The 26,846-nt window shown below is 38.4% G+C and overlaps 1 protein-coding gene across 45 annotated transcripts in view; it reads right to left on the reverse strand.

Annotated features, from left to right (window-relative positions):
• Positions 1-26,846, reverse strand: part of NEB (nebulin) — a 220,940-nt gene that overhangs the window by 103,669 nt on the left and 90,425 nt on the right. For all 45 annotated transcript variants that reach the window (XM_086353306.1, XM_086353298.1, XM_086353272.1 and 42 more), the window contains exons 66-85: positions 24,614-24,817; positions 24,173-24,277; positions 22,680-22,787; positions 20,749-21,060; positions 20,222-20,425; positions 19,417-19,521; positions 16,137-16,244; positions 14,724-15,035; positions 13,488-13,691; positions 12,930-13,034; positions 11,859-11,966; positions 9,693-10,004; positions 8,012-8,215; positions 6,532-6,636; positions 6,278-6,385; positions 5,605-5,916; positions 4,571-4,774; positions 3,655-3,759; positions 2,675-2,782; positions 752-1,063 (exon numbers count right to left, since the gene is read on the reverse strand). In XM_086353306.1, the coding sequence (XP_086209432.1) occupies positions 752-1,063; positions 2,675-2,782; positions 3,655-3,759; positions 4,571-4,774; positions 5,605-5,916; positions 6,278-6,385; positions 6,532-6,636; positions 8,012-8,215; positions 9,693-10,004; positions 11,859-11,966; positions 12,930-13,034; positions 13,488-13,691; positions 14,724-15,035; positions 16,137-16,244; positions 19,417-19,521; positions 20,222-20,425; positions 20,749-21,060; positions 22,680-22,787; positions 24,173-24,277; positions 24,614-24,817 (3,645 nt within the window). The remainder of the gene's footprint in view (positions 1-751; positions 1,064-2,674; positions 2,783-3,654; positions 3,760-4,570; positions 4,775-5,604; positions 5,917-6,277; positions 6,386-6,531; positions 6,637-8,011; positions 8,216-9,692; positions 10,005-11,858; positions 11,967-12,929; positions 13,035-13,487; positions 13,692-14,723; positions 15,036-16,136; positions 16,245-19,416; positions 19,522-20,221; positions 20,426-20,748; positions 21,061-22,679; positions 22,788-24,172; positions 24,278-24,613; positions 24,818-26,846) is intronic.

Consider the following 26,846-nt stretch of genomic DNA (forward strand, 5'->3'; position numbering starts at 1 on the left):
CACTGTTTATAATAGCCAGGACATGGAAGCAACCTAGATGTCCATCAGCAGATGAATGGATAAGAAAGCTGTGGTACATATACACAATGGAGTATTACTCAGCCATTAAAAAGAATACATTTGAATCAGTTCTAATGAGGTGGATGAAACTGGAGCCTATTATACAGAGTGAAGTAAGCCAGAAGGAAAAACAGAAATACAGTATACTAACGCATATATATGGAATTTAGAAAGATGGTAACAATAACCTGGTGTACGAGACAGCAAAAGAGACACTGATGTATAGAACAGTCTTATGGACTCTGTGGGAGAGGGAGAGGGTGGGAAGATTTGGGAGAGTGACATTGAAACATGTAGAATATCATGCAAGAAACGAGTTGCCAGTCCAGGTTCGATGCGCGATACTGGATGCTTGGGGCTGGAGCACTGGGACGACCCAGAGGGATGGTGTGGGGAGGGAGGAGGGAGGAGGGTTCAGGATGGGGAACACATGTATGCCTGTGGCGGATTCATTTTGATATTTGGCAAAACTAATACAATTATGTAAAGTTTAAAAATAAAATAAAATTAAAAAAAAAAATAAAAGAAGGAATCCTCTATAAGATATAAAATGTTCAGAAAAACTCCATGGAAATATACAGAATATGTTAGATTCTGTTAAGATCAGTATTTAAATTACATCCTTAGGGAATACACTGTGACTAGACACACAGACACACATCTCCCAGGAGTCTGGAGACAGGATACGCACATCGCTCTGCAGTTCGTAGGCTTTCTTTGCCTGGATCACATCATTCTGATCTGGCAGACAAATCCACTGGTGCAGGTAATTGCGATAATCAATGTCGCTAACCAGGACCTGGCACTTCTTGGCCTGAACGATGGACATCATGTCCAGCGGTGTACTGTGAATCCCTTTAGACTTCTCATAAGCTTTCTTGTATTCTCTGTCACTCTGAATCTTGGCAGCATGGATAGACCATACCAATTTGGGGTCGTCTTGCAGGGTGCGGAAGCCCACGTGGTGGCCCAGTTGCTTACGGTAACCTTCTTTGTATTTGTACTACAGGTATGAAAAAAGAGATAAAAAGACATATGAAAATAATGCATGAAGAGGACTTTTCATTAAATGCTTTTGGAATATTTTTTTAGCCTTAATGTGAATTGGCTCAACATGGGCAGTCATTATATATTTCAATTCACTTTAAGGAAATTAGACAGGGCTATTTTAGACCCTTTCATTGAAGATATGAGCAAGTCAGGAGGGATATAGTATGGTGGACAAGATTAATAAAAAAAATAATAGCTAACAGTTACTGAGCAATCACTATATGTCAGACACTATTATGAGTGCTTCAAAGTATTGCTGCTGCTGCTAAGTCGCTTCAGTCGTGTCCGACTCTGTGCGACCCCATAGACAGTGGCCCACCAGGCTCCCCCGTCCTTGGGATTCTCCAGGCAAGAACACTGGAGTGGGTTGCCATTTCATTCTCCGATGCATGAAAGGGAAAAGTGAAAGTGAAGTTGCTTAGTCGTGTCTGACTCTTAGCAACCCCATGGTCTGCAGCCTACTAGGCCCCTCCATCCGTGGGATTTTCCAGGCAAGAGTACTGCAGTGGGGTGCCATTGCCTTCTCCAAAGTATTAGGTCAATTCATATGAAACCGCTGAGTTCTTTAGTCAAAAATAGTTGAATAGATGCAATTATAACCTCATTTAATCCTTTTAACATCTCTATGATGTTGATATTAGTATTATCACATATTTCAAATGGGAAAAATAAGGCACAGTAGGGTGGCAATCATTATTGCCAAGGTTGCCTGGCAAGTGGAAATTAGGTCACATGGTCCCCAAGAATACTGAAGGTAGCTGAGGTAGGAAAAAGTCATATGTGTGGTCTTGGAGACAGACAAGAAAGGTGCATGTTTCAGGAATGGAAAACAAGGTTGATGGTTCAAATCAGAAGATGACAACAAAAGGCCTGTGGACAAGTCTCCACTCTAAGTGTCTTAGGGCCAGTTTCTTTTTCCTATATTTGGATAACACAGGAACATTTGGACAACGTGGGGAGAGAGAGAAACTGATTGACCATGGTTTTAGAGATAAAAATAAGAAAGAAGAGACAGCTGGATACATAAGATAAAAAATAAAGAATTTGAAGAAAAGGAATGAAGGTGGCTTAAAGATTTGGAGCTGGGCCTTGGTAGGATAATTGATTTGACTGCTGGTAAATTTTTAAAATACTGTTAAATGAACTTCAAATAGTTATTCAGAACATTATACATATGCCTCCAGTGTAAGATCTTGTGTATAAAATGTGATTTCAGTCTAAAGTTTAACATAAAACTTTCATCTTTGATTTGTGTTTATGGAGAATGTCATAAAAATGTGGAGGATTAAAAATCACATTGTACTGGCTCCTAAATGTTCCCTGAGAATTTCGTACAGATTCTTCATGATATTTCACTTCTACTTATAAACAACTTAGAAGCGATTTACACATAGACTTCACCTATGTTCACCTTAGTGTTTTTCACCCCATTTTAATATTTTAAAATAGAGTTTTTAGCACACGAATTTAAAAGCAAATCAAACCAAAGCAAAATTCTTGAAAAATCCTTTCCCAATTTGTTGTATAGAGTAGAAAACCCACAAGGAACTAGAAGGAGCTGTACCTCGCTGGCAATTTCTCTGGAGGCTTTGGCATGCTTGATTTCAATGGCATCTGCTCTCAAGTCATAGCCTTTCTGCTTGGCCTCATCCCAGTCTTTCTGGTAGAGTTTCTGTTGAGGGAAAACACAAGTTTGCTTATAAGAACTGCAAATCAGTGGACAGACTCACAGTAGTTATACTATGAATCATAAAGCACACTGTACATGATGGCAGCTTAAGAAAAAAGTCACTTCTGAGATCTTCTTTCAATTATTGCCTATTTATTTTATGGAGCACAGGGTACTTGTGATTATAATTTTAAGGCTAAACATCTAAATCTACTATTGCTTGGACTATCTGCATCCATCACAATGTGGTACAATGTGAAACTATCCCCTTACACATGGGAACTAAGAATCAACCGCGAACCTAGAAAACCTTCATCCAGCTACCACATAAGACTAGGTAAGATTTTTTTCCTAATGTTGCCCTTTGACTTTTCAAAGAACTCTGCTAAAGGGATGTGACATACCTATCCTTCACTCTCCACATAATTAAAAGTTTTGGTTTTTCTTATGGCCTTGAAATGTCAAACAAGAAAGTTCTGGATTAATCCAAAACCTATAAATACAATAGAGACTGTTGCCTCTTATACTTCCTTGTGTAAGAGGCTCTTAACTAGGGAGTTCATATTCTCAATTAGTATACGATGAAACTGAGCTATGGGCATTGGACGTAGGGCAATGACTTCCACGTTGAAAGGAGGACATCAGTAAGATTCAGGTATCCCAACTCTCACAGTGCAGGGACCCAGACGTGTATCTAATGTTTGAAGGAGAATTTCCATTCATATTGCCTTGGGAAAGGTAGCTAAATAGAACGTATCTGGCACCCCAAGCTATAAACACTTCTAAGGTGGGTAATTCGTCCATTATAACACATTCCATATGCTGACAGATACTGTCCTTCAAAGACCTTTATACTCCATTATTATGCCTCTTACATTGCTGATTTGCATTGCATTGATTTGAGCCTGCAGTATGAGTGGTGTGTCAGAAGGAATGCTTATGTTGGTTTTATCTTTATTCCAGGCTTCTTGATACAGTTTCTGTGGAGAGAAGGAAAATATTATTTTAATACAGTGACAGATATTTGAAACTTAAGCCTTCGCAACTATTTAACCTGGAAAAATGTTTTGTGCTATGTTTGCAATGGTTAGTTTCTTGTGTCAACTTGACTAGGCCGCAGTACCCAGGTATTTGGTCAAATATTATTCTAGCTGTTTCTGTGAAGGTAATTTTTAGAACAGATTAACATTCATACCAGCAGATTTTGGGTAAAGTAGATTACCCTCTGTGATATGGGAGGTGGGGGGCTTCATCCCATCAGATGAAGGCTTTAAGAGAAAAAAGACTGACCTCCCCTGGGCAAGGGTAATCCTGCCAGCCAACTGCCTTGGACCTGTCTTCCTGGGTCTCCAGCCAGTTGGCCTATCTTGCAAACTTTGGCCATGCCAGCCTCCACAATCATGTGAGTCAATTCCATAAAATAAACCTCTGTCTCATATATCCCATTTAGCTCCGTTTCTCTGGAGGACCCTGACTAATGCAGTATTCTACCATTTAATGTGGAGCATTATGCCATACGTTTTGTAATAGGTATTTGCTTTCCAGCAGTGTCGTGTAGTGAGTTTTCATTTTAGTGCTTCCAAATTTGTGTGTGAGATAGCGGAGAGGCACACTGGCATTTGTCACAGCTCTACTTGGCACGTGCCTTCACTAAACTAGCCAAGAGATTCTTAGAGTTGCTCCCATCACTTGAGGTCTTTGAAGAGACACAATCCATTTGCTCTGTTGGGGTGGCATCTTCCGAAGAGAAAGCCCCACAAGAGGGGAGCCTGAAAGTAGGATGGTTCTTACCTCGCTCATTTGCAGAGAATTGGCTTTTGCCAGGACGACCTCTGGCGTGTCGACAATGGATGTAAATGTCAAGGCTTCTGGGCGAGTCCTGTAGTGTCTTTCATTGATCAGGTCTTGAGCATTCTTCACCCTGTTCATTTCCACTGAGCCTTCTGGCATCCAGCCGATGCCACGCAGCCACTCCAGGTCTGATTTGTACACATTCTACAGAGACATTAGACACAAAAATTGTTCCAAGTGTTAGACACAGCATACCTGAATTGAAAAGTTCATGGGGTTGAGGGGTTCAAAAGCACAAGAGATGGTGGTTCTAAAAAAGTAGGACCTGAGATTTTACGTGACTCAGGGGTTTTAATATCCAGAGCAATTTTTCAATTTTCAATATCCAGGGGAAAATAATTTTTTTTTAAATAAGGGCTTTATTTATTCATTCATTTAGCCACATGGCATGTGGAACTTCCCCAACCAGTGGATCAAACCTGTGTCCCCTGCACTGGTAGCACAGAGTTTCAACCAGGGAAATCCATGTTAAAGAATAATTTTTTATGCTAGGCATGAATAGGAATAAAATGGTAATAATGCTAAATTTCATGATTTGATATTACAAAGAAATCATATAACTGAAAAAATATAAAAATATTTTGTTGAATCTCATTCCGTTTTCATCCCATAATAACTGACCCAAGGAAACTCTGTTCAGTGTTTTGGATATAGTACAATTGTGGCAGTTATTTAATATTCAGATAATTTATGTTAATCTAAAATATATTTTCATTGCCAGACAGTACAAAGGATGTAAAAAAAATAATCTGGATTCTAGGCTAGGGAAAGAGGATATGACCTAAGCAGAGTTCTTTATCTAACGTTCTTTGATTCCCATAATGTAACTCCTAAACAGAGGTTTTAACAATGTGAATGGTGCCCCCTGAGGTGGTGCCGTGAACAACCCATGGGTCACTCCACAGAGGCACTTTCTGGACAATAACAAATCTATGCCCTCCCATTCCACCTTTCCCCAAGTTCACATTACTTACATCACTCTGCAGGTCATAGGCCTTCCTGGCTTGGATAATGTCGTTTTGATCAGGTAAGCATGTCCAGTGATGCAGGTAATTTCGATAATCAATGTCACTGACCAGAGTCTGACATTTCTTGGCCAGCAAGATGCCTAACATGTCCACTGGGCTACTGAACTTGGTTTTCCACTTCTGGAACTCCTTCTTGTACTCCCTCTCACTTTGAATCCTCCCTGCATTCATGGCGCACATAATCCTGGGGTCGTCTTCAACACTTCGGGCTCCAATGTGGTGGCCTTTGTGTTTCTCATATGCTTCTTTGTATTTGTACTAAAACATGAGAGATACAAGTTTAGAAGCCTGATTTTAATACCAAAAGCATGCTGACAATCACAGACAATAATGGAAAGCCACAAGAAATGGACAAGAGTTTTACACTGCAAATATTTTGATATCTCTGAACAATTTTAAACTAATGTTTTGTGCTATCATAAAGGTAACTATAATCATATATCTTCACTGCTGAAAACTTTTTATGCAACAACTCTGACTACAATTTCAAAATGTGTTTTTCTTCTCTGGGACAGCAAAAGGAAACAACAAGAGGAAGCAATTAGCAAGTGTGGCCCACCAGCTGCACTACAGTTGTTCAGCAAGGTGAGCCCAAGGGGGTTAGACAGACAGCACTTACATCACTGGCAATGTCCCTCGAGGCCTTGGCGCTTTTGATGGAAATAGCATCAGCTCTCAGATCATAGTCCTTCATCTTTGATTCATCCCATCCCTTGGTGTAAAGTTTCTAGGTGGAGAATAATATACAACAGAAAAAGAAAGGTGTTGTAGAAAGTTAATAGGCCAGTTCTAGTAAGGAAGGTGGTAAGGTGGTAACAGGATTTTAACTAGTTCTAGACTAAAGGCTGAAACAACAATGAGGAAATCTCTTACATGGCTGATATTGGCAGAATTGCTCTTGGCCAGCAAGATTTCCGGGGTGTCTGGCATCACATGGATGGAGGTTTTGTCAGCATCCCAGGCTTCCGTATATAAATGCTAGGGGGGAAGTAAGGTAAACGCCTTTGTTAAAGCCAATACATTGCAGTTATTATCAAATTTATTTTATTTAGCTGTAAGATAACCTTTTAAAGTTTATTTGGAGGTGAGGGAAGCAAAAGGGGAAAGAGTAAGTCATGGCCATGTTTAAACAGACACATAACAGTTTTATAGCCAATGGAAAACAACATCATGATCTCAATTATTAATTCTTTTTATTCTGTGACTCTCAGGCTCTCTCATAGAACCTTTAAGGATGGAGCTTGGCTGTAGAACTATGATATAGTAGAAATCCCTAGATTTCAGAGCCAATCCCAAGGTCAAACCCAGCTCCTCTATGTCTAAGCTGAGTGATCTTCAGAAAGGTACATAAGGCCTCACACTTGTCATTTTTTTGAGGGGGGAGGATAATCATACCCAATTCAAGTTTTTTAAAAAACTTTATGCTTGTCTCTTTCTTTTAGCTGAGGTGAAATTGGTATTTAACTTTATTGAGTATTTTTTTGTTGAGATCAACCATAACATATGTATAGTGCCTGAGTCATGGAAGGAACTCAACAAATTTTATGATGTTTCCTATTGTTATTTTCACAGTGGGTGCTCTGTTGATGAGTATGGTATGGAATAAGCTTTCTGGAGTTTTAATACCCCAAACTTTGCAGTTTGCTATCTGAGAGCCAATTTCGTACTCTGCACTGAGCATACAATTTCATTGCCCTGATATTTGGAAGACATTCAGGCAGGTGTGGGAGAACTCAGAAAAGTTCAATTCAACTTCAAATGTTCATATTAAGGGCCTACCTACTGGATGAAGAAATTAGCCGAATATCAATAAGCAGACTGCCAGAATTGTGGAGGAAAGCAGCAATCATCTATTTTGTGTAATAAAACTGAAGGCAGCAGTAACAGCTCACTTTCCAAAGTGGGATTTCCACAAGCAACTAATTTGAGATGTGCACCAACACTGCCATGCACAGTGTTTCTCAGACTTCTGAGCAAAATGTGAACAGCTGTATGTTTTTTACATGATGGATAAAGAGACACCAATGGCTTGAGTCAGCTCTACTGAGGAGAACGTGCAGACAAAAGTATTGCATTTGTGGACGTCTCCAGGTCACTGCTCAGAAGAATGTGTGCTTTACCCCCAGAGAACTTGTTTTAGGCTGTGCTTCCCCATGCACACAGAAATGTGGGGTCAGGGTTAAGAAGAGCATGCAGGTCCAGCTAGGATTCGAGCTTTGTTGAAGGCCTGCATGAGAATCAGGCCCATCACCTACCTCTCCTTTCTCTGGAAACCCTCCAGGACATTTCTCACTTTATGAGCCCAGGATGAGGAAGGTATGACTCAGGCAACTGGCCACAGCTGAAGACTCACCTTGCTCACGTTCAGGGCATTATTCTTTGCTAGGACAATCTCTGGGGTGTCTGTAATGCTTGTGAACTTGAGCTGGACTGCAGGCTGGCGGTACTTCCTTTCACTCAGGATTTCTCCGGCTCTCTTCGCATGCTCGACCCCCACAGAGTCAATGGGCACCCACCCAATGCCTCTTAGCCACTCAAGATCAGCCTTGTAAATAGCCTGAAAATGAAATAATGTCAAATATTTGTAGAAATTACCTCCACAACCTGATGTTTCACGATTTAGCATAGACAGATGGTGTGTAATTTTGCATCTCACTTGTGTAAATTTCTGAAAAGACACAGTACTGTTTTACTTTGATGCAGAACATCTAGTTCAACACTTTGTCCCTGAAGGTAGTCAATTCCTACTGTTTTAAAGACCTATGAAATCTCTAATAATATGTGATTTCATTGATACAAAACCACTTTAAGAAAATTTCTGCCTGCCTCCCAATACAAAGTGTTTATTCTCTGATTTGATTGCCCATACCTGTCTGTATGGGAATAATTTTCTGTTAGAATACAATTTCTTCCTATCTCTTTGAGCAGTGGCCTTCACAGCCATTGTGCAACATAAAGAAAGGATGAACACTACTGCATGTTGAACCAATGTGTTTTCTGGGGACACAAATAAGGGATCATTTTTCACATGATTCTATACTCATACTTCTAAGCCAAAGAGCATATATACTTTTACTTTTATTTAGCTTATCCTCAGTCTCCTTTCTTGTGTTGTAGTTTAAGAAAAAAATATATTTTGTCCTGCTTTCACATTTCTTCTTTCAATTTAAAGAATTGGCTGATGAAGAATTTCTCTTATAAGTAACAGTTACAGTTCTTTTTGTTTTTATGGCTTTTTGAGAAACTATTTTTTAAAATGCCATTACTTTTATCATTCTCTCAAAAGGAACTACTTATCAGAGCCCGATCAAGAAAACAAGGCGCTACTATACCAATAAGGTAGTATTTGAGTCCCAAGGACAATCTATAAACTTTTGTGCATAAAATTAGCTACAAGGGTATATTGTACAATGCTAGGAATAAAGCCAACATTTTACAATAACTATAAGTGGAGCATGTTTTAAAATTGTGAAACATTGTATTGTGCACCTGTAACATATAATACACAATACACTTCAGTAAAAACTAATATATATATTAGTACCTCACAGATTTAGTTTTTTCTCCTGATACTCTAATTTTATTTTTAATTTTTAAAAACTGAAGTATAGTTGATTTACAATGTTGTATTAGTTTCAGGTATATAGCAGTGATTCAGTTATATAACTGAATATAGATATATATATATTCTTTTTCAGATTCTTTTCCATTTTAGGTCATTATAAGATAATATAGCTCCTTGTGCTATATAGTATGGCCTTGCTGTTCATCTATTTTCTGTAGTGTGTATCTGTTAGTCCCCAGCTCCTAATTTATCCTTTCCCTTCCTTAGTTTAATACTTTTGATAACCATTTTCCAATGTGATTGGTTTCTTCCGAAACCAATGTGTATAATGGATGTAATTTTATGCTTTTCACGATATTGTCCTGAGAAGTTTTCCACAGGTTTCACAAGACTGCCAAAAGATTCCATGGCACACAAAAAGGTTAGAATCCCTTCTTGAAACCTTGCGAAGAATATTAAATCCACTCACATCACTCTGAAGGTCATAAGCCTTCCGAGCCTGAATGATGTCATTCTGATCAGGCAGACAGGTCCATTCATGAAGCAGATTCTTGTAGTCTATGTCGCTTACAAGGATCTGACACTTCTTGGCCTGCACCAGCCCCATCATGTCCACTGGGCTACTAAACTTGGTCTTCCACTTCTCAAAGTCTTTCTTGTACTCCAGGTCACTCTGGATCTTGCCCGCGTGGATGGACCACATCATCTTGGGATCATCCTTAATATTTCGGGCCCCAATGTGGTGGCCGAGCTGTTTGCGGTACCCTTCCTTGTACTTGTACTGAAGAAAAGAATAAAGATATAAGTCTAATGATAGGGACATCTTATTTATATCATATTTCATAGTTTCATAGATGTATTATTTCTTTTGATTTTCCCCACCACTAATGTGAGAGAAAAAGATTAATATTATATCAACTCAATTTTATAAAATAGAAAACTGAAGCCTCCACGAGTCAAGCGATTTGTTCAAGGTCACACCCTAAGCAGGTGGCAGGGCTAAGACTAAAATGGGGAGCTTCTGATTCCAAATATTTTTCCCATCAACTAAACTATACTGCCTCATTTACATTTGTTTAACAAGTAAGGTAAAAATATTTTGTATAATTTAAAAGAGAATCTACTTAAAGATGTGACTTTTTCTAAAAAAGTTTTGATATTATGAATGTTTTAGAATACTTCCCTTGTAATTAGAATTTATAGTAAATTCCATAGTCAAGCATATGAGCTATGTTTAGAAAGTTTCACCAGGAAATACCTCCCTTATTTGCCTGTCAATGTCATTGAACTTTTAACCAAGAGAGAGTAAATGCCTTGGGTTAACACTCTATTTTAAAAAAGTGTTACTCAAAAATAACACTTTATAGTCCATTTTACCATGAGATGGTCATAGTGTGGGCTTCTCCAGCTTAGTAGCCAGAAACAGTTTTGATAAAGGAAGAAATGAACCGTATGTCTAAGGTCTGGGACACTTCCAGAAGAAGGAAAGTCCGGATTTGAATCCTAAGGAGCCCTGGTACAGCATGAGGGTACTGGACACCCTCAGGAGAGGTTTCTCATGAGATGTGAAGGACTAGAGAAGAGAGAAAAGTGGGTGCTGAGTAAAAGCTTTGCTTACTTCTCAACTTGCTTTTGTGTCCAGTTATCAGAGAAGGCAATGGCAACCCACTCCAGTACTCTTGCCTGGAAAATCCCACGGATGGAGGAGCCTGGTAGGCTACAGTCCATGGGGTCACTAAGAGTTGGGCACGACTGAGTGACTTCACTTTCACTTTTCACTTTCATGCATTGGAGAAGGAAATGGCAACCCACTCCAGTGTTCTTGCCTGGAGAATCCCAGGGATGGGGGAGCCTGGTGGGCTGCCGTCTATGGGGTCGCACAGAGTCGGACACGACTGAAGCGACTTAGCAGCAGCAGCAGCAGCAGCATAAGCATATTGGTAGGAGAACCTTACTAAAGGTCAACAAAGGATTAAACAAAACTCTAAAATGAACCCATAATTAACATTTTCTCTTAGTGTAAGAATAAATGGATAGTAGTAGGAAGGAGTTCACATTCACATTAGCTGATTTACATGTGCTATCAATGTCTTTAACAAAACTGTTTTCTTTATTACAAACATATGGGTCATCAGCTGCTCAACTTCTGAGGCTCAAAAATAGAAACGAATCACCAGTCCAGGTTCAATACAGGATGCTTGGGGCTGGTGCACTGGGATGACCCGGAGGGATGGTACGGGGAGGGAGGTGGGAGGGGGGTTCAGGATGCGGAACACGTGTACGCCCGTGGCAGATTCATGTTGATGTGTGGCAGAACCAATACAACATTGTAAAGTAAAAATAAATTAAAAAAAAAAAGAACCTGAGCGGGGGCGGGGAGGGGGGGCGGAATAGGAGCCCATTTTTAGTGGTCATAAAATACTTATTTTTAAAGAGTGTAACTGCATCTTTGACAGATTAATGGGTATTGAACATAGTATCTTTTGTTTTCTTTTTCATTCGCAACTTTGTACATGGGGGAATCATTAAAGGAGATTGGGACTTTCAGGCTAAATTTCTGGCAAGAAAAGCTGTAAAAGCTGCCATCTGTAAACATCTTTGAGTAAGAAATGCATCTTCCAAAATATCAACTTACATCACTAGCAATCTCTCTTGATGCCTTGGCTGCTTGGATTGGAATGGCATCCAAACGCAAGTCATAACCTTCCTTCCTGGACTCTTCCAAAGCAAGTTTATAGAGTTTCTGTAGAAAAGAGAATTAATCCATCAGTGCTCCTTTTGTAAAAACTGAAGCTATTTATTATTAAGCTTTATCTGTCCTCATTTAAACTACAGAAACAGATCCACAAAGTTAAGTATTAGTGTGGGTTTGTAGAAAACTATGTTTCATAGGTGCTCAAGGATTTTAAGGCACATGGTTTAAACTTTTTTATTGATTAGCAAATTACAAAAGTTTTCAGGGAGGAATCAGTATCTGGTTGCTAAAATTCTGTTTTGCCAAACAAGCACATGCAAAAAAGTCCCAACTGCTTATTATCACAATTTTAATATAAAAGAAAGGCCATCTTAATGACAAAGAAGGAGAAAAATAAGTATGGTTGTTTCTAAATTGAATATATTTGGATTTAAGAACAACTCAATGTGTTGTTCTTGTTTTTTTCCCATTTTTGCCATGGACTATCATCACAGACTATGATCAATCTGTAGATTAGGGTTTCAAAATTACCACTCTAATGAAAAAGTTGGTTCTGAAAGAGATGCATAGGAAAATGCTTGCAAATGACATTAATTGATAACCAGAACACAATGAAGCAGCAAAAGAATACACAGTACAGAAACTCACTGTGTTCTAAACCCAGTGTCAACCTGCTAAATAGTTGCTGGATAAAATAATGACTTGATGACCACACTGCCCTTAGGGGCGTATAAGGCTTTAGTAGTATAATCCCTTTGGGGATACTTCTCCATAAGCATTTCACTCCATGATGTCATCTTCATAAAAGGCTGGTCTGTTTTGTGGACCCACCACACAGCCCACAATTGAATCAAGAAAATTACTTCTTGAATCAAAGGAGAACTATCTGTTTTAGTGACAATATTGGCTTGCAGTGCATACAATAAATTGGTTAAAACATTTCACCAAGGGAACTGTTACAGTAGCTCATTTTTGCCTCTCTCTTCATCATAAGATCGGTAGGTTACTCACATCACTGTAGTTGATTCGGTTGAGCTTGGCTAGCATGATTTCTGGTGTATCAGGCATGACATGGATTGTTTTCTTGTCATTGTCCCAGGCTTCAGTATATAAGCGCTATGGAAAAAAAAGATGAGAAAAATTATTTTAGAGTTCACATTTTTTTGATTATGTGCTAGTTACCTCTCCTTTGTACAAAGTAGAAATAAAACTAATGAAGTTGCATAAATTCCTACTTTTCAAGTAGATAAATTACTATTTCCCAAAGAATTTAGCTTACTGTTTCATTGACTCTTTTTACTGTTTCTCATGAAAACTTTTTTTAACAGTGCTAAAAGGTATGATTGGGTTGCAGTTTTTAATACCTGTAATTGTGAAATACTTGCAGCACATGGTATTTTTAACAGCTTAATATTCTGAAGTATTACTAAGTATGGTGTTATAATGGGAAAATCACTTTTAAAGGTATCATAAATCCTATGGGAATCTTTAAAATGTAATAACATGTCAGAGTTTTTACTCTGTTCTATGATAAATTCGTATACGTGATGCTGAGGAGTGAAGACTCACCTTATTCATGTTTATAGCATTGTTCTTTGCCAGCACCTGCTCCGGGGAATCAGTTACGCTGGTAAATTTCAGTGTGTCTGGACGCTGGCGGTAGATGTTGTCACTCAGTATCTCTCCAGCCCTCTTGGCTTTAAGTACTTCCACAGAGCCAATTGGAACCCAGCCAATGCCTTTCAACCATTCAAGGTCTGACTTATATAAATTCTGCAAATCAACCAACAAGAAACACAGTTATGATAATAATTAGTTTTTTCAGATTCAGAGTCACAAAATGGATCATACTGTGAGAGAAACACAAAAAGCACTGAACAGGTAAAGCTGCCATCTCAATTAATCACTCATTCATAAGCCTTATTGACTCATGAGTACATTTTTCCTAAGCATTGCTTGGCATAGAGGATTGTACTAGGAACAACAAAAGATCTTTCTAAAAAGTAAAGACACTGTCCTGCCCTTGAGGGTATTAAAAGATTTTCACTTAAGAGCAGAGTTTCTTTAGCTTTGAAAAAGGTGTTCTAATAGCCCCTCAAAAGACCATATACTTAGACCAACACTGTGTAAGCACTGCAGTAACAAAAATTCTTGCCTTTAAGGAAAAGAAATGAAATTCAATTATAGTCATGAGTTTCAACACACAATAATGTTAAGTTTTGTATATCACACTCTTGATATGCATTTTTAATTGAAATATAATTGACCTATATCAGTTTTAGGTATATGATATCATGATTCAATATATGTGTATATTGCAGAATGATCATCTTCAATATGTCAAGATCCATCACTACACATACCTACACTTTTTTCCCTCATGATGAGAAATTTTTAATAAACTCTTACCTTTATTGTCATCTTCAGAAACACAAAATATAAAGTACGTAATGGGGTACTATAGAGAGAATATGTATTTCCTAATTATTGGCTTTCTTTTACTCTCAAAACGGCATGCTAACTGTATTATTAGTGTGCTCAGTCATTCAGTCATGTCCAACTCTTTGTGACTCTATAGACTGTAGCTCCTCCGCCCATGGAATTTCCCAGGCAAGAATACTGGAGTGGGTTTCCATTTCCTCCTCTAGGGGATCTTCCCGACCTAGGGAACAAACTTGCATCTCCTGTGTCTCCTGCATTAGCAAGCAGACTCTTAACCACTGCACCACCTGGGAAACCCAGGATTATTTTATTGCACTATTATTATTAACACTAGGAGGCAGAAGCAGCATCGGGAATACTCACATCACTCTGGAGGTCATAGGCTTTCCGAGCATGGATGATGTCATTCTGGTCGGGCAGGCAGGTCCACTCATGCAGAGGATGTTTATAGTCCACATCACTAACCAAAGTCTGACATTTCTTGGCCAAAACAATACCAAGCATGTCCACTGGGCTGCTGAACCTGGTCTTGTATTTTTCAAAATCTTTCTTGTACTCACGGTCACTCTGCATTTTGGCAACGTGGACAGACCACATCATCTTGGGGTCATCATGTATCGCTCGGGCACCAATATGGTGACCCAACTGCTTACGATAAGCTTCTTTGTATTTGTACTGAAAGAGAGAACCCAGTAAACAAGGAGAAAGCACCAAGGTCCCTGCTGCTCTCTCTGTGGTGATGTTTTTCTACAAAATCCTCAGGACTTCAGGGGAGTTTCATCAAACCCGCTACTGTGATGCTCCACATTGGGGCAAGCTTTCTCTTAAAAAAGAAGATGTGGTGCTCATTTCACCTCCACAGAATAACTCCACAGTGATTCCCTTATATTATGCCAGCAAATCATACGTTTTAACCACAAAAAAATGTGATAGAAAAGTGAACATTGAAAGAATGAACTTCAGTTACAGTGACAGCAGTTTCTCAGAAGTCAGTCATGTGGGCAGACCGAACTGAGAACATATTGGAGGGATGTGTTTATAATGGGTCATTACTTTTCTTCTTTTAAGGCATTCTGCATAATAATTGGCAAGGAGTAGTTTTAAAATGGGCAATTCTTGTTGGTAATGAGCATAGCGTTTCAGTTTTGCAAGATGAAAAAGTTTTGAAAGTCTGTTGTACAACAGTGTAAAATATACTTATGGACTATATACTGAAAGTGGTAAATGGTTATTCAATTTTATTATGATTTAAAAGAAAAACCTACCAAAATGGACAATTTTGCTACTCTTGGATTAATATTTAAGTTGTACAGGAACCTCACATATTCATTTTTAGGGTAAAGGAATATTGATTTTTGTGGACCCCACAGCAAAGAAATATTTAACATTTTTGCTATTTTATGTCCATTCTCAAGTCAAGGGGAAGAACTCAGTGAAACCTGTTTCTTTCCTGGCATCTTTGCCTTGAGTGTAGCCTGAGGAGAGCTCATGAGAATTTATGAGTAGCTCAACATATGCCCACTTAACTTTGCTCAAGGTACTCAGTCTTACTAAGCAAGGACCAAAAGAGCATCAAAGGAACCACAACCCAGTGTATCTCTATGAAACTTGGACAGGTGACTGACTGTCTCAAAGCCTCAATTTATTTGACTATGCAATGAAGGCAGGTGGGTGGATGATGACTACAGAGACTCTCAGCTGTGTTCCAAGAGTGTGATGCCCTATGCAGGTGGCTGGGCTGTTGGTAACAGATGGAAGCATGTGATCAGCTCTTACGTCACTCGCAATCTCCCGGGAGGCCTTGGCAGCCACGATAGGAATGGCGTCACTTCTTAAGTCATATCCTTCTTTCTTGGCTTCTTCCATGGCCTGGCGATAGAGGTTCTGAGGAAAGAAGTAGTAACTTTTAGACACAGTGCTCACTTTCATTCTAAAAATATGTTAATATTTCCATCAAAGGAAGACTGTGATGAAAGGAAGACTACTTTTGGATACAGAACAAAAACTAGTATGTTCAGCCTTAAAAAAATTTTTTTTACAAGATCTCTTTTACTTCTTACTTACACAGTGTGCAAGTTATTTGTTGAACTTGAAATTTTACTTTTAGCAGGTTTAACTCCTTCAAATTGTACTCATTATTAACTCTGAAATGTGCTTGAATTTGCTCAGCATTTGTTCTTTTCATGAAATTACCAAAAATGTGTTTATTTAACTGCAAGTTTGAATTAGGGTCAATTTTACCAGCAGAGAATATGATATAATAACAACACTACCACCATGAGCATGTACCTGTATTCCAACAGTGCTAAGCTAAGGATCATCCACTGTTTCGGAATATCTTTGTTAACACTATTTGCTCTCTATTCATTTTGTTGATTGCTGGCAATTGCTAGCAGACAGAGGGGTAGCAGGAACCAGGGATTTATGAGTCAAAAGGACAAAACTGATGAAATTATAATAATTTCTTTATGAATTGGCAAAATACCCACTATTCAGTTTCTGTGGCAAGACAGACATACACAGAAGTTAGAACATAGGTATTCCAATGGGAACACAGCTTGAGAACCACTGCATTAAGTCATCTCTACCTGTAATATTTAGTCTTTTTTAACTTGTGAACCATTACAAGAATTTAATTCTTAATTAGTAATAATTTTAAAATAACTTTTAGAGTTTGAGAAGGATGTAATTGAATGTTTTTAATGTGGATTATTAATGTGTGACAATTCACATTCTCTTATGTTGCAACTTTTTATAAGGAAAAGCTAAAGTAGACAAGAATAAATTTAATGTATTTGAGATAAAATCCCAAGGGAGGGCATTTGTTCTTAAAAATTTCTAGAAACGTTTATTTTGTAACTAGAGAGTCAAATACTCTTATACTTTATATTTTTCCTTTGAACGATAAATTCTCAAGTTTGCCCTTATGTATAAGTGGGAAAAAATGTGCTTGAATCATTTTGTGGCTTCAGGCCAAACATTTTATTCTTTCAACAATGGAAAAAGAGGCCGGGCTTCAAGGAAAACACTTTTAGTGTCATCAAGTCTACGTTTTAAAGAATGTCTAGTAAGTTTAAACATTCCAAGAGAACTAGAACAGGTAAATGTGAGTTTAAGACAAAAAAAAGAAGATATGGTTGCTTTTTTATTTTGTTTACTAAGTATGACGTGAAGGTATCATTGGTAATGGGTTGAGAAGAAATTCACATGGGCCATTCTAAAATCTAATCTTCAAAGACAGTCTTTAGGGAATTAACATAATTATGCAATTTAAAAGAAATAAATCCAGCTGAAAATTTGAGAAGTAAAAAAAAATAGCCTAATTTCCTCTCAGCAGTCTGAAAAAAAAAAGAAAGAAATCCTACTTCATCTGACCTAATTTTAATAAAAGGGAGAGGCTTAAAAGCATCATTACCCTTTGGCATAGAAACTAACAGCATCTGTCTAGGGTGAGGCAGAACATCTGGGAAAAGCTAATCCAACAGAGAAGCTCTGTGGCCAAGAGAAAAATTGTTCATTCAAAATTGACTGAAGCCAAGATCAGTCAAATACTTATGATCAGGCTTGTCCTTGGGCCTTTTTATAGTGCTAGACAAAAGGAAACTGAGTCCTCTTCATTTATACTTGATGTGCCTCTTCTTCAGGGCTACATGATAGGCAAAAGTAATTAACAGGAGTAAAATAATGAATGTGGTCAGGACTTGAAAATGAGTACTTAAAATTTCCAGTGTTCTCAAATTAAAGGCAACTCCACCCTCTTTTTTTTTTTTTTTTTTTTTTTTGAATGAAGATACACAGAAGCATGTAAGAAATCAACATTCATCTTGAATGAACCAGGTAATTCTTGACCTTGATGAGAACAATTGGGTAAGAAACTGTTTCCTATTCTGCAAAGATATGTGGGGCTGCAAAGATATTTAGTGGGGCTGGAGACAGTAGGTTAAAAAATGTTTTTTTATTGTTCTCTTACAGTTTTGAGATGGATGAATTCAAGAATTCTTATTTCAGTTCTTGTAAATGTGGTTATTTTTAGCATAAATCAAATAAACAGGCTATTTTAAGCATAGATTAAATAAAACTAATTTTCATGGTGACTTGAGTGTAAAGGGAAGAAATTAGTTTATTAAGCAGTTATTATGTGCCAGGCCCCACCCAGGACATACTACACATACTACCCTATCTAGCCATCATAAAAATTTTTCAATAGCCATTTTTATTTCATTTTACAGATGAGATGACTAAAGGAAACTCACTGAACAAATTTTGAAGCAAGTACTAACCCGATAAATGGCAGTAATTATTTAAATTAAAATCACAATATGATTTAATCATTAATAGTTGACTTTGAGAGTTTTTCCCCCATACTCATGACATGGAGATATTTTTGTATTTATCTGTTTTTTCTATTTTTTTTTATTGAAGTATAGTATGGATGTAAGAGTTGGACCATAAAGAAGGTTATGAACCGAAGAACTGATGCTTTTGAACTGTGGTGCTGAAGAAGACTCTTAAGAGGCCTTTGGACAGCAAGGAGATAAACCAGTCAATCCTAAAGGAAATCAACCCCAAATATTCATTGCAAGGACTGATGCTGAAGCTGAAGCTCCAACACACTGGCCACCTGATGTGAAGAACAGACTCACTGGAAAAAGACCCTAATTCTGGGAAAGATTGAGGCCAAGAGGAAAAGGGAGTGACAGAGGACAAGATGGTTGGATAGCATCACTGACTCAGTGGACATGAGTTTGAGCAAACTCTGGGAGATAGTGGAGAACAGGGAAGCCTGGCATGTAGCATTTCATGGGGTCACAAAGAGTTGGACACGACTTAGCAACTGAACAACAATAAATAGTTGATTTAATAATACAATGATATATGTTATTTTCTTCTATAACTATTTTTGAATACAAGGATACATATATTCATGGTAGGTTACAGACAAAAATAAATAAATAAAACTAAGCTAACTGGTCAATATGTGAATTAAACCCATAATTCTGACCTTTCTGCTACATCAGCAAAATCAACATGGTCAGGTTCAAATAAACAGTCTTACCTCACTATAATTTATTTTATTTTGTCTTGCCAATGTAATTTCAGGTGTATCAGGCATCATGTGGATTTGAGTCTTGTCTTTGTCCCAGGCTTCTGTGTATAAGCGCTGTGAAGGATAAAAAAGGTTATTGAATTAGGAAAACAATGGTTGTTGTAAACAGAGGTTTCTAACTTTGCGATCATGACAAAAGTTGAAAGTTACCATCCTTACTATCTGGGCTGTGTGCTGTACACCAACATTCTTCGATCTCTTTGATGTTACAATATATATAGTCACTAAATATAAGTGTAGGATAAGATATGAAAAGAAAATGTGTGTGTATTTTGTTACAAGACCACCTACACTTCGATTAGATTAAAAGCAAGTACTATCTAAGCATGTATACACATCTATATGTACCGAGGTTATATCAGCAAATCCATCCCATGATTTTGTTTGTTTATTGGCTGCAGATGTACCTGTTATGCCATGTCTAGATTTCTTTTTGATAAATGTCATAAAGACTTGCACCTGACTTGTTTGTTCTATATTTACTTAGGTAAGTACAAAACAAGAAAAAAAAAAAAAACCTTGATATCAAACATGTATAACTGTTAGACTTAAAACAATTTAAACACCAAACAGTTGTCCTACTTCTATTTCACAAGAGATATCAAAGCAGAAGTTTCTACATACATTTTGAGATACCCAACCAAATCCCCATACACAGGATGTCAACTGGATAAAACAAAAAAGACTTAGCTAGTCATAGATATTCTCAAAGACATACAGCCATACTTTATTTTCCCCCAAATTGAGGGCTCACCTTGTTCATGTTGATGGCATTGTTCTTGGCTAGCACCTGTTCCAGGGAATCAGGCACACTGGTGAATTTCAGCGTGTCTGGACGCTGGCGGTAGAGGTTATCACTAAGTATCTCTGCAGCTCTCTTGCACTTGACCACATCCACAGACCCAATGGGGACCCAACCAATGCCTCTCAGCCACTGGAGATCTGATTTATAAATGTTCTGGTGAGATCAAACACAAAAGCAAGGATTACTGAAACTGTTTTGGCACTTGATTTCAAAAATGAATGCAAAGGACTGGAAAATGTGGATAGGCAAACTTTATGTCTATGTCTTTTAACATATGAAGCCCAATAGGATATAGTTCATGGTATTATGTTCTCTCTAAAAGAAAAGCAAAGCACAGTAAATTAAGGGTGGGGAGGAAAAAAACATTATTCTTTTCCTGAGGGCTTTACCAATCCTAGACCATTATCTGCGTATTTACTATGTATTACCATCATAAGCATGGTCAACAGCGGTATTTAATGGGTCTCAGCACTTACATCACTCTGGAGGTCGTAGGCCTGCCGAGCATGGATGACATCGCTCTGGTCGGGCAGGCACGTCCACTGGTGCAGGTAGTTCCTGTAGTCTATGTCACTGACCAAGGTCTGGCACTTCTTGGCCAGCACCACCCCCAGCATGTCCACTGGGCTGCTGAACTTGGTCTTCCACTTCTCAAAGTCCTTCTTGTACTCCCGGTCACTCTGGATCTTGGCCACGTGCATGGACCACATCATCTTGGGGTCATCTTTGATGTCCCGGGCTCCAATGTGGTGGCCGAGCTGCTTGCGGTAACCATCTTTGTATTTATACTGAAATAAAAGTAGTCATTTAAAAAAATAAAAATGAATAAAAAGGCCTAAAAGTTTTATTAATATAAAACTCTATTTTAAAATTGGTAATTCTTGTAGAGAAATGAATCATCTGAATATCAACTTATCTCCTCATCCTAAACTCTGACTAGACTTCACAGCAATACTCTAATGGGAAGCAGGCCAAACGACATAGTTCTATGGTTTGCAGATGTTAAGTCTCTGGAAATAAAGGCAGCAACACTTTTCAGAAAATCAACTGGAGTTAATACAGCCTTTTTTTTTTTTTTTTTTATCTTGGGCCAGTGAAATCGTTAACCCAGAAGTTTTACGTGTGATTTTGAGAATGCTACTCCTGAGTGCACGGGAACCATTTTACCCCCAACCCGCTGCACCCCTCCCAAATGCGGCTCTGCCGACTTTCACTGATTTACAGGACTCCCGAAACGGACTGGCTTGTGTTTCCGTCCTTGCATACCTGGTCTATTGGAGATGAAATTTGGGTGAGGTTTGTTGGGATTCCTTGAGGGGGAAAAATAGATTATATGACTATAAGAAAGTGGTGTGTTGTTGGTGGCAGTAAGAGCTGACTGTGGATTATCTTCTGTCCACTTCAGGGAACAACATTACACAAATCCTAGCATATATTTACAGAAGTCTGAATTCTCCACCAAAGGTACTTCTTTCAGAGACAGCAGAAAGAGAAATCAGGCTCACTATATTGTTGGTTTAGGATGTCATAAAACTCTTTTTTCATTTAAAAATAACTCAAAAGGAAGCACTTAAAGTAGTTTTTCAAAGAAAGGATTGGCAAAAATCCCGAGCAGGTTTTAGTTCAGTTCAGTTGCTCAGTCATGTCCGACTCTTTGCAACCCCATGAACTGCAGCACGCCAGGCCTCCCTGTCCATCACCAACTCCTGGAGTTCACCCAAACTCATGTCCATCGAGTCGGTGATGCCATCCAGCCATCTCATCCTCTGTCATCCCCTTCTCCTCCTGCCTCCAATCCCTCCCAGGATCAGGGTCTTTTCCAATGAGTCAGTTCTTCATATCAGATGACCAAAGTATTGGAGTTTCAGCTTCAGCATCAGTCCTTCCAATGAATATTCAGGACTGATTTTCTTTAGGATTGACTGGTTGGATCTCCTTGCAGTCCAAGGGACTTTCAAAAGTCTTCTCCAAAACCACAGTTCAAAAGCATCAATTCTTCGGCATTCAGCTTTCTTTATAGTCCAACTCTCATATCCATACATGACTATTGGAAAAACCATAGCTTTGACTAGACGGACCTTTGTCAGCAAAGTAATGTCTGTTTTGTAATATGCTATCTAGGTTGGTCATAGTATGAAAGGGCAAAAAGATACAAACAAATGTAGATTTAAATTCTTTTTTTTTTTTTTCTGAAGTTTAGGATACTTGCTCTGCCTATGGGGTCTGAATACTAAAATCTTTTGGAGTTAAATTATTAAAGGGCTTTACAAATGAAAGACTTCATTTAAAGCACAATAAATGTGCTTTAACTGACACCCAGAAGAAGCCTGCTATTGTAATACTGACTCTGCCCTCCCACCCCAACCAGTCATGTGTATCTGTATATCCATGGAGTGTTGGTACTCACATCACTGATGATGTCCCTGGAGGCCTTGGCTGCCACGATCGGGATGGCATCACTTCTCAAGTCATAGCCTTTCTTCTTTGCTTCTTCGTTGGCGAGTTTGTACAGAGTCTATAGGAGGAAAGTCAGAGTTAAAGCAGGTTTGACAGTGAAAGTTTTGATGGCAACAATCTGGAGTTTATCAAGTGACATATCACAAAATTTAAAAAAGGAAAGGCTCTGGAAACAACTTCCTAGCGGTATTGGAAAGCAAATAAATTATATTTTACCAAAAAACTCTGTAGCATAAGAAACAAATGAAATATATCAATGAGTATTAACATACAATAATCTATTATTTATATCATTATAGATTTATATATAATATGTAGGTTATATGATATATTATGTATACCAACATAGATTAATATAATTTAGTGATATAGGTTGATGAACAAAGCATCAATTTATACATCTTAAGTGAAAAGAAAGCTGCAGGACAATATGTTTAATATTACTCATTTGATAAAAAATAACATTTATATACTCTTATTCATTATTAAAAATTTTTGACAATCATATGATATTTTATAATATTTAAAAAACAAATGAGAAAACGATCAAAGCACAACTTAAAGTTAACTTGAGTACAATCACAACTTTAAGATTCTAACTTTTGGCTGCCTCATGTTAGTAAAACATGCACCTATAAAATTGAATTTTACTTAAAAAAATAGTAATTAGCCTTGTCAACAGAGAACACGTTTTTCTAATGCCTAAGGTTCTCTTCCTATAAAAAGAGCTTGATTATTTCATTTCCCCCTGCTCCCTTTAGGAAAATATGCCCAGTGCCCTCCTCTGCATATCTCCATGCTCTAAGCAGGATTCACCCCCGAGGGAAGTGGAGCTGACTCTCCTGCTCCAGCGTGGCCTATCCTTGGATGAGGAACCCAATTCTGGGGTTCACTTAGCAAGTTCATTTGGCTCTCATACAAACGTGCCCTTGAAACTAACTTTAGTAATAAAAGATGTGAGATTTTGACTTCTAGTTTCATTGCTTTGCTTTCCTTCTCAATTCCACTCAGGATCCAGGTGGGAAAGGGTTACGTATTATTAGAGGCCCCCTTGGTTGGGCTGCCAGATTTAACAAATAGGAAGATAGCATGCCAAGCTCAACTTGAATTTCAGATAAACAGCAAATAATGTTTTCATATAAATAATATATCAGTATTACATTTGGTCATACTACCCCTTGGAAATGCCAAAAATACTCTCCAGTTGCACTGACTCACACCAGTAAAGACCATAAATGGAAAAGATAACGTGACTTCAGTTTTCCCCTGGAATCCTATAGCATATGATATTCAACTACAGATGAAAGGTTGGATGGGCTGAGTGTTCATATCACAGAGTTATACCCTCCAGGACAGCTGAGATCCAAGATTCTTCATAAAAGTAAGTGTAGAAAACAACTACAATGACAACCACAAGTATGGCCCCACAAGATTTTCCCCTACCTCACTGTAGTTGAGTTTGTTCTGCCTTGCCAGCATGATCTCTGGAGTATCAGGCATTATGTGAATTTGAGTCTTGTCTTTGTCCCAGGCCTCTGTGTATAAGCGCTATCAAAGAATATGTTGATAGAAAAGAAAGAACATGTTATAGAAGACCATTTGAAACAGAATTACAAAAAGTCAATTAAAGCAGGAATGTTATTGACCTAATTAGGAAAAAATAAATCAGACTAAGATACAGAGTATTCAACTGAGGTTTGAGTCTTAATGATAGTTATCAGGGTTACAACCGAGGATAATAGAAATTACTTAGAGGATTTCAAGTATGTCATTTAGGTGGTAAACAGACCCCACACTTGCATGGACAATTTTAACTCCACTAGTGATTAATGTCTCAGAACCTCTTTTTGCATCTTGGAGAAGCTTGAGGCAGCTGGAGCTCACCTTGTTCATGTTGATGGCGTTGTTCTTGGCCAGCACCTGCTCCAGGGAATCAGGCACACTGGTGAATTTCAGCGTGTCTGGAGGCTGACGGTAGAGGTTATCACTCAGTATCTCTGCAGCTCTCTTGCACTTGACCACATCCACAGACCCAATAGGGACCCAGCCAATGCCCCTCAGCCACTGGAGATCGGACTTGTAAACATTCTGTGAGGAGGAAAAAGGCAGGAACTCTTCAGCAAGATTGAAAAATTTAGGGTCAAGATACAAATAGAATCAATAATAAAGTACGATTCTGGTTGTTGCTTTTATAGAAAACAGGCTCGTTGTATTAGACAAACCAGCAGAGGAAGTATGTTGAAAAATGACCCAGAAAAGTAACAAAAAATGATAAAATATTTCAGGTTGTTAGGACAGGAGTAATTGAAAAGAGTATCTTCTGTCAGCCAGTTCATTGGATGTTCACTCTGTGTCAACAGGAAAAGAAGCTAACCCAGAGAAAGAGAAACTGCGCAAACATCCAGCTACAGGCTTTCTGTAAATAAATGCTGCTGCTGCTGCTGCTAAGTCGCTTCAGTCGTGTCCAACTCTGTGCGACCCCATAGATGGCAGCTCACCAGGCTCCCCCGTCCCTGGATTCTCCAGGCAAGAACGCTGGAGTAGGTTGCCATTTCCTTCTCCAATGCATGAAAGTGAAAAGGGAAAGTGAAGTCGCTCAGTCGTGTCTGACTCTTCGCGATCCCATGGACTGCAGCCTACCAGGCTCCTCCATCCATGGGATTTTCCAGGCAAGAGTACTGGAGTGGGGTGCTATTGCCTTCTCCGAAATAAATGTTAATAAATGTTCTTTCTAGTCAAAAGAAACACTATGCAGCTATTAAAAGCCTATTTTAAAGAATATCAGTGACTTGTAGAAATGTCATTAATATGATGCTAACAAAAAAATAGCATAGAAAACAATTATGTGTATTACACGAGCAAGAGAGGGCTTTTTCAGTGGTTGGATTATTATTGCCTTCTATGTGTTTTTTCTTATATTTCAAAAATATCTGTAATGCTCTTTTTTCTAAGCAACAAGAAGTTAAAATGTAATGACAGGACTTCCCTGGAGATGGTTAAGACAGTGCTCCCAAGTAGGGGGCCTGGGTTCAATCCCTGCTCAGGGAACTAAGATTCCACATGTGGCCAGAAAGTAAAAACAAAACAGAAGAATAATGACAGAGAACCTCTGAAGCCCAGAGGCAGACCTTTGGCTACTTTAACACTGTTCAAGATTCAGGACAAAAAAATGATCATCTTATTGGTCTGCAACCCAGCTCTTCACCAAATTCTCAGGATGGGAAGCATGGACTCCTTTCCAGAACTGTCTTTCCATGTCTTTATTTGACACTTTAAGTAATTTTTTCTGCTAAAGACTTTCATTCATAACTACTTCACAGTGGTGGAATTGGACCTTTGCCCAGCTCATTTGAAGGATTTTTACCTGGAACAGCATCTAAGTAGAGCATACAGGTGGCTCTTTTACTGTCCAGACTAAAAGCTGGTTGGAATTGCCTTATGCTGAGTAGTTACTGCCCTTTAAATAACAGCAAGAATGAAAACAATAACATTTTACACTTCTGGATTGTTTAACTTTCATATGCTTCCCACATTGTTAAGACTATATCACTATGAGAAGGAGGGGATCTCAAAAGGGCACCTGACAAATGCGGGCAAGTGGTCTGTCAATGTGGTCACTCCATGGGTGAGTTAACTGTTTTTAAGTACCTTCCTTGTGCAGGCAAAGCCTTCTTTGTAAAACACAAGGCTCTGCATCTTGTGGAAGGCTACAGAACACATGTGGGAGTTGCCACAGGCAGGCTACAGTTTCTAGGAACAACCATTTAATGAATAATTATTGTCAATTCATGTTATTCTCCAAAGTCCTCTAATGCTTAGTAATTCCTTCAAACATCTATAAAACATATGCTGCAAAAAATGCGCTTCTCACATCCAGATTGGAGATGGTGCCTCTGCTTCCAATAGGCACTCGGTTCTGTCATTACCTTGTGACTGCTCCACAAAGAGCCCTGCTGAGAGGAGAAAGTGCCAGGGAAATGACCCAATAGCGTCCAGACTCGGTGACTTCTCTTACTTCATAAGAACAACAATCTTGCAGCAGTAGTCTACTAATGATAAACTTATTTGTTTTTCAAGAAAGCTAAAAACAAATCCTTGAGTAACTTTTTAAAAAACA

Source organism: Bos grunniens, chromosome 2, assembly GCF_055505025.1.
Source record: "Bos grunniens cultivar Pamir isolate PY7600 chromosome 2, Bosgru_T2T1.0, whole genome shotgun sequence".
Taxonomy (NCBI): domain Eukaryota; kingdom Metazoa; phylum Chordata; class Mammalia; order Artiodactyla; family Bovidae; genus Bos; species Bos grunniens.